At 52.0% G+C, this 7442-nt stretch overlaps 4 protein-coding genes across 5 annotated transcripts; 3 read left to right on the top strand and 1 right to left on the bottom strand.

Moving 5' to 3' along the window:
- Positions 1–828: 828 nt before the first annotated feature.
- Positions 829–2208, top strand: PPTG_08349. 2 transcript variants are annotated; one of them, XM_008902423.1, is made up of 2 exons: positions 829–1632; positions 1701–2208. In XM_008902423.1, the coding sequence occupies exons 1-2, from the start codon at positions 908–910 to the stop codon at positions 1750–1752; spliced, it is 777 nt and encodes a 258-aa protein (XP_008900671.1). In that variant the 5' UTR covers positions 829–907; the 3' UTR covers positions 1753–2208. The 2 variants fall into 2 exon arrangements, with proteins under 2 accessions (XP_008900671.1, XP_008900670.1); XM_008902422.1 differs by having other exon boundaries at positions 829–1636.
- A 453-nt stretch (positions 2209–2661) lies between these two features.
- Positions 2662–4161, top strand: PPTG_08348 (hypothetical protein; the record flags this gene model as incomplete). Its single annotated transcript, XM_008902421.1, has 1 exon — positions 2662–4161. One exon carries the CDS (start codon positions 2662–2664, stop codon positions 4159–4161), a length of 1500 nt encoding a protein of 499 aa, XP_008900669.1.
- A 223-nt stretch (positions 4162–4384) lies between these two features.
- On the top strand, positions 4385–5065 carry PPTG_08347 (hypothetical protein; the record flags this gene model as incomplete). The annotated part of the gene is made up of 1 exon (XM_008902420.1): positions 4385–5065. The coding sequence occupies one exon, from the start codon at positions 4385–4387 to the stop codon at positions 5063–5065; it is 681 nt and encodes a 226-aa protein (XP_008900668.1).
- Positions 5066–5097: 32 nt separating this feature from the next.
- Positions 5098–7005, bottom strand: PPTG_08346 (hypothetical protein). The gene has a single exon (XM_008902419.1). It carries the CDS (start codon positions 6910–6912, stop codon positions 5320–5322), a length of 1593 nt encoding a protein of 530 aa, XP_008900667.1. The 5' UTR covers positions 6913–7005; the 3' UTR covers positions 5098–5319.
- Between the last annotated feature and the right edge of the window lie 437 nt (positions 7006–7442).

Here is a 7442-nt window from a genome sequence, read left to right as displayed (position 1 = left end):
CAGACAAATGCAGTGCAAGTTTCAAAGACTCGGGGGAGCAAACATTTCGACAGATTCTGGATCTGCTTACAAAGTATGACGAGCTGAAGTTTAACCGGATTGCAAAACTTCAGGCACTCGACTCTGTTACAGATTCTCGTCTAAATGTAAGCAAATGAGAAAGTCACATTAACGACTGAAATGTTTCAGCCACTCGAGCATTTCGTCGGTGTCGTAATAACGAACATCTTTGCCACCAAAGGTAACTTTACGATTCCTCGTAACTTCGGAGACCCTGGGCGGATTGGCATGGTTGATATACTCGAGAAGGAGTTTTAAGTTAATATTACTACGAGACACCTTGAGCTTCTGCGCGATCTCCCCCACGCTGAGCCCCTCCTGCTGCCACTTGCCAAACATTTCGAGCTTGAACGCTCTATCATCTCTCATCTTCGATATGATTTTCGACGCAAAAATGTTTTCCTCCAAGCCGAGAATTTGCCTAAGGCTGATCGTTCTCACTTCGTCGAGATCTTTGTCGCCTTTTGTCTCCGTAGTAGCACCGTGAGCTCGAAGAAACCTTGTGGTTTGGATTTCCCCAGAGACGTTGGCCGCAAGGAGCGCTCCCCAAGATGCACATGTAGCGCAGACGCATGATTGGCGAAACTCCAGCCTGCTTTGTGTTTATTAATTAAAGTATTGCGAAGCTCTCCAGCATGACTGCTGAAATAAATCGCTGAGAGGCCGACTACAGTAAAATACCTCATCGTTGCAGATTACTGGGATGAATTGGCCTGAGGCGTGGAGTGATCGCGATCACTGATCGTGAACAAGCCACAGCAACAGAATAGCTACATTGATGTTTGCTACTTTCATTATGTGTAGCACATCACATATGCTCGGCATACTGTAGTCTCAATTTACTGCAATGGGCCTACGCGGCCTCGTGGACTCGCCAATGGACCAGAGCGAGAACCTGGAGCTGCTCGCTCGCATCGAGCGCCAACTACGTGTGAATCCTGTTAGCGGCAACATGAACGTGAAGGAAATCGACGTCTTCGTGGACGACTGGGCGCCGCCGTCCACGCAGACATCGCGCGAACTCTGGACTTTAGTATTGGACGTGGTCTTCGCTCCATTATGGCTACGCATCCGCGCAGCAGAATTGCTAAACGTTTGCTGTGACATGGTCGAATCAGACTCAGACGGGATTGTCAAAATTAATACCCAAGAGACGCACAAACTCCGCGCCATTGTGAGCTCCACGTGCCAGGCACTGGAGGAACTCGACGCCACAGACGCCAAGCAAGCCGAGCAGCTCTTTACGTGGTTCGGCTTCCTCGAGAGATTGCTATTGGCTACACATAGCGACGTCTGCGTCCAGGTCTTCCAGAACAGTATGTACGCAGGCATGTTGACCAAGATGCTGCGGTTATTGTCAGCCTGTTCTACGAAGGTTTTTGCAGCGACGACAGTGTGTCTGGGGCTCTTCCACGATCACGAGAAGAAATGTGGTCACTCGATGCTGGTCGGTGAGGTATTGAGAGATATGAAGGATGGCAGGGAACATCTAAGCGGGGCACTGCTGCACGTCATCAACTCGTGCGGATGTCCGTGTCCGATAGAGAGGACTGTTCATTTGTGGAACGCACTGCAGGTAGAGAAAGAGATTTTTGTAGTAGATTGTGTAGTTACTTACTTTTTTCATGCGAATTTGCTAGTTGTTTGGTGACATTCTGGCGGACGAGACGGCTTCGGCGTTGGTGTTTGTGAATGACTTCAAGGTGCTGATCGACCTCGTGATCAGAGAATGTACTGATCTTCCGCAGGAGGACGCTACACGACTGCATTATATGGAGCTGCTGGAACGTATTCTGGGCTCGCAGCTTTATCTTCAGACACAGATGTATCGCAAACGTGAACTGTGGAGCTTGTTGGAGTCGCTGTTGGAGGCTGGAGCCCAGGAGGATTCGGTCATGCCGAAGGATGTCATGGATAGGATCAAGCAGATTCTGGTGAAATACATTGATCTCCTGGATTGAAGAAGTATCGGTGCCCTGAGTGACACGATATACGACGACTATCTGGATGCTTTGTTTAGAGCTTGTACGAGATAAATTTTTGTAACAATGAAGACAACATGTGAGAAGTACTGAATGATTCACTGCCTACTGGGAAACTCAGGGATTCAAATTCATGTAATGGCATTCGCTTGCACGAAGCCAAGAGCCTTGTGGTGATGTTAAATTCGAGCATCCAGTCGTCATTGCTGACTATGTCTGATGAAGAAAGATCGTGAATTCAATTGCAATTCTTATCATTCATATCTGTTGGTTAATGTGACGATTTTTCGTCTTTGGAAGCAATTTAGAAGAAATTCAGTTGCAGAATGTACATGTATCACAATAAAAGAAATAATCGGCTCGCGCAGCGTCTGTCAGCGAAATGTTGGTCTAGTGCATTGAGATTACGCCGTCTCCGAACAAAGAAAGAATTTCCCACAGGTCAGAGAAGCAAGACTGTTGTCTTAGTAGTTTACGCGACGCCAAACATCTGAGAATCCAAATGTCTGCAAACAAAATTGCGTCAGAAATCAAATTATACGAGTGCCGTTGTAGCACAGGGTCTCATTTCGGAACACTCCACACGACCCCCACAGTCATTCGCGATACTTCCAGTAACATGGACAAGATGACCAAGACTATCTATCCCAAGAAGATAGAGCTGCGATTTTTCGAGCGTACAGTCACGATGGTTGACGACATCTCCATGAAGATCGTGCACTCGATGCTCGTGGCTGGCGACACAAAACCGTTGTTACGATTGTTGCCGCTTGCTCTCGCACGAACTTTCAACATGCATCCACGTATGCGAGCTGTGCAAGTCAAAACCAAAGATTTCACCGCAGAAATTCAAGGACCGGTGACTCTCGAAGACATTGGCACGAAGAATCTTCTTCGCATTCAACAATTCTCCTCAACTAAAGACACGTTCGAGAACTGGCAGCGGTATGCTACAGACGAGTGCAACATCGCGTTCGACCGGTACACGCAGTTGCCGTTCTTCCTCACTGTATGGGTCAATGATTCAGCGAATCAAGCACGTCTCATGCTCTTCTCAGACCACTACATGTCTGACGGGTACTCGGGAATGATAGTGCTGAACTCCATTCTGGAGCAAGTCGCTGGTTTATCGAAGAAAGGAACCGATGAACAACTGAAACAAGTCCAAGTGAAAGAATTCCCACTGCGAGCTTCGTTCTACGAGAACTACTTGTCCGACATGTGGATGTTCAAACCAATCGTGAAAGGCTTCGTTTCGCTGTTCGGAAAGACGATCTACCGTCACGTGGTGGACAACTTCAAGCCTGTTTTACCAGCTCGGAGTGACCAGCATGACTTTGTCGTTCCACTCGTCGCAAACTCGACGTCCGCGTGTTTTGCAGAGGGGGATCCAGACTGCATGCGCAAGACTCTTGCCAGATGCAAAGCTGAAGATGTCACCTTTGCTGGAGCGCTGGTGAGTGCAGTAGTAGTGGCATTCTACCAAGCGGCAAAAAACGAACCTGACTTTGACCCAGAGCAGCCATTCAAGTTTATGGTCGATTTGGACTACAATATGCGGAAACGTGTGCCCAAAGTTGCTGAAGAAGACCACGTCGGTGCATTCATAGCTTTCGCTGATCTGGAATGGCTCGCGAATGAAGGTGTCGACACGAAAACGACGTCGTTCTGGGACCTCGCTCGTCGCAGCAAGAGAGTGATCGATGAGAATCTTGACCACAAGAAGATGATGGCAACTGTGACGGTCATAGTGGACAAGTTCATCAACGCGAAGACGGGGCTTTCGTTTGCAGAGGATGTCCGAATGCCAAACTCGCTGAATTCTGATGCCAACATTTCCAATGTGGGGAGGTATCCCTATGCACGGGATTTCTCTCTGACATCGGATAGTAAGCTGACAGTCAAAAGTCTGCACGTGTACAACCCGATTCCACACTTGGCTCCTTCGGCAATTTTCTTCGTGTCGTCTGTGGAATCGTTTTGCTACTCTATGGGCCACAAGTGCGAGGACGAAATAGGTAGAAATCTCTTTTCGGCGTGGGTTGCAGTGTGCGAGAACATGGGAAACATCGGGGCGAACGATACGCTGGCGGATGTGCTGCAGCAGCTTCAGTTGTAAGGAGAAAGCACTTGGAAGGAAATGAAACACATTTGTAACTTTCCGACACAAACTTTTCACGGAACTTTTTTGTTGCCTGCAACTTTAACTTTTCCGTCCGGTGGACCACTCCAAATCGTACCTAATCGCCCCATTCTGGTGGTCTTTCAAAATTCATCGCACTTAGCCGAACACCTGGGGAAAAGGTCGATATTTGCGGCTCTGAACGCTCCCAAGAATCGACATGGTCGTGGCTAGTGGTCGTCACTCGGCGCTCGCTCTGGGCGGGCGTCTGATCCAGCGTCAGTCGGTTGCGCTCACCAAGACGACGCAGACGCGCTCGTTCTACACGGTGTTTGAGAAGTATCTGGAGGCGAACAAGCGCTACGGCTGGAAGGGCACGTTATGGAAACTGTACAACCCAGGTGACGTCAAGTTCGGACGCTTCGTGGGCGAGGATGAGAACGGATTCAAGTACTATGAGGACCCTACCGAAGTCTACGGACAGCACCGCTGGACTGAGTACAAGGTGGACTCGTGGGATGAGGTGGAAGGTACGCTTATCTCTCCCCAATGGCACCTGTGGATGCACCACGTGACGGACTCGATCCCTGGCGAGGGCGGCCAGCTCCCGGAGAACTGGGAGAAGCGCGAGACTGTGGCGCACTCGGACGCACCCTTCGTTAACCACCTGGGCAAGAACGTGCCGTACTACCCCAACAAGACGCTCTACCGTTCGCGTGGTTACAACGTGGGAAGTCTGGCCATCAATGCCGACGAGCCTGACCAGTACTACCTGCAGCCCGGACACCTGCGCCGCACACGTAAGCGCAAGGCGCACTACTTTGCCGACGTGGACTACAACAACCCGGAGAACTCGGATGAAAGCTTCGTGGATTCGCTGCGTCCCGCCGACATCAACTAAAGTGCCGGAAAGAGACAGGAGACAGCATAAAAGGCAATGAAATGATGAAAAACAAGAGAAAAGCAGTTGCAGGTGCCTTCCAAACATCAATAACGCAAGCTTTCGCTTCATTTATTATGCCGCCTGACCATTGTCCAGCCCCTTTTGCATCCAAAAAAAATCATTAAGTAGTCCGACGAAGAAGCCGTGCACTTGAAGCACAAGCGCACGGCTCAATACATACACTTGCGAGTCGTCCAATTCATCTCTTGGATCTAAATGGCAATCTCGCTGCAGCCGTCCTTGGCCTCCAGGTTCAACGCGATGAGCGAACCTGAACGTGTCGTGTTCGCGCTGTCTGAAGACTCGGTCGACGCACGTTCGGACGACATATCCTCGCCGTAGTCGCTGTCGTCGGCACTGGAAAGCTGTTGCAGCAAGGGCATTGAAGACACGTACGCCGAGCCACGAGCTGATGTGGCCACGCTGTCTCTGGTAGACGTAGACGAGATCGACGACTCGGACAGGAACGAAGCCGTCGACATGGCGTTCGGGTCTTCCACTGAGCTCCGCGTGGACGCAGACGCCGACATCTTCTCTCCTGCCAAGTTGGGGATCGTGTCATACACAGATCCTGTCCGTTTGCCACGGGCCACAGGCGAGTCCGGACCCATGCTTTCCTCCGATGCACGGACAATGGTCGGCGCCGGTCGAGGTGCCGGAGCAGGTGCCGGTCGGGTCGGAAGTGGAGCCAAGAAGCTGTGGTTGTCGTTGTCCGGTCCCATACTGATGTTCATTTCGTTCTGACTGGTAGCGCTCTGTGTGAAGTCTGCGTGCATCGTCTGGGGCGTTTGGTTGTGTGCGTTCATGTCCACTTGTCCGTGTGCATTTGTGGCCGTCACCAACTCCGCGTACTCATCAGGAGCCGAGAGTTTGCGGCCTCGTGTCTGGTTGCTCGGTCCACGGCCACTTGCTGTGGCGCCGTTGCCGATAAGACCCGTTAGATGGAACGTCGTGCTGTCATTACTGCGTGCCGATGACATGTTGGGGTTGGCATTGCCGTTCTCCTCCGACTCCCGGTACTGGTACGAATAGCTGGCCATCTTGCGATTGCTGAACGTGGGGCTGACGCCTCCTCTCGTGTTGAATACGCTACTGTCTGTACTACTGGCAAGGCTGGGGTTGTACGGCTGGCTGGTGGCGCTAGACCTCGTGGAGCTGGCATAACTCATGTCGAAGCCCTTAGACATGCCTAACTCTCCCGGTGTGAGTTCGATGGACATCTCCGGCAAGCCCAGCTCCTGTTCCTTCTTGAATCCTCGACCTGCCGGCACTGCCAGACATGTGGCTCCTGCTGGAGGAGAAGACGCGGACTCGCGTTCCTTCTGGGCGCGTTTCCTGCGTGATCTCAGGAACAACAAGGCGGCGATTACAAGTGCCAAGACACCCAATGCGATGCCGATAGAGAGACCGGCACCGCCGCCTCCACTGTCGTCACTGTCTTCGGTCGTGCCTTTTGTCGCTGTATCGCCTGCACCTGTAGAGGAAGAATCAGCTGGAGAAGGGGCCGTCGTGGCCGGCGCAGTGGTGACCGGGCTTGTCGTCTCCGGTGTGTCTGTGGCCGGAGACGCATCGTTAGAGGACGAAGACGCACTGTGAGACGCTGAAGCGGACGAAGAAGCCGTCGCGGAAGCAGTCGAAGGTGCTGAAGTCCTCGTTGCTGAGGTGGACGAAGTGGTGGTGGACGAGGTGGTGGCGGTGGACGGGGTGGTGGACGTCGTTGAGGACGTCGAGGATCCCCCCGTGGTGACGGAGTTGAGGAGACTATTGACCAGGTCGTCGGTGGACACGTCGGCCACCGTCCTCATGGCTTGGTAGTGGCGCTATGCTATTGCACTGCCGGCCTGTTCCAATGTCGCCAAATGCCGCGAATGAAAGGAGTCAGTTGTCCAGAGGAGCCCGGGCCGATCTGGCGTTTACTGAGGGCAAGTGTTTCAGCCGTTATATAGATGCGACATCGACTGACAGAAAAGAGTCGGAAAAGGTAGGGCAACCGCAAAGTGCCGATAGAGGAAGGCTCCGATATGGCGGCACCACTACACGGCTGGCGCAGTGACGTCCAAGTTCTTGTTCTGGTGGAACGATGCGATCCGACACGGCGGTGATGCGACGCTGAGCTGGCAAAATAGTGCAGTGTACAGTACGCGCATGTACGTTGTAGTCTTACGTGTGTGAGCGGGTAGGAGCGCTGCAAACACACATGGCAGCCATGTCTGGACAGGAGTGAGGGATCCGATGAGTCCGCCTTGTTGTTGTCGTTGACAGCACGCCCAGAAACAGTCACACGCTCGGCAGTTCATCGCTATGACGAACATTGTATCCATCGGCGCCGTGTTTT

This window comes from Phytophthora parasitica, assembly GCF_000247585.1.
Source record: "Phytophthora parasitica INRA-310 unplaced genomic scaffold supercont2.14, whole genome shotgun sequence".
NCBI lineage: Eukaryota > Oomycota > Peronosporomycetes > Peronosporales > Peronosporaceae > Phytophthora > Phytophthora nicotianae.
This window is presented reverse-complemented; position numbering and strand designations above follow the sequence as displayed.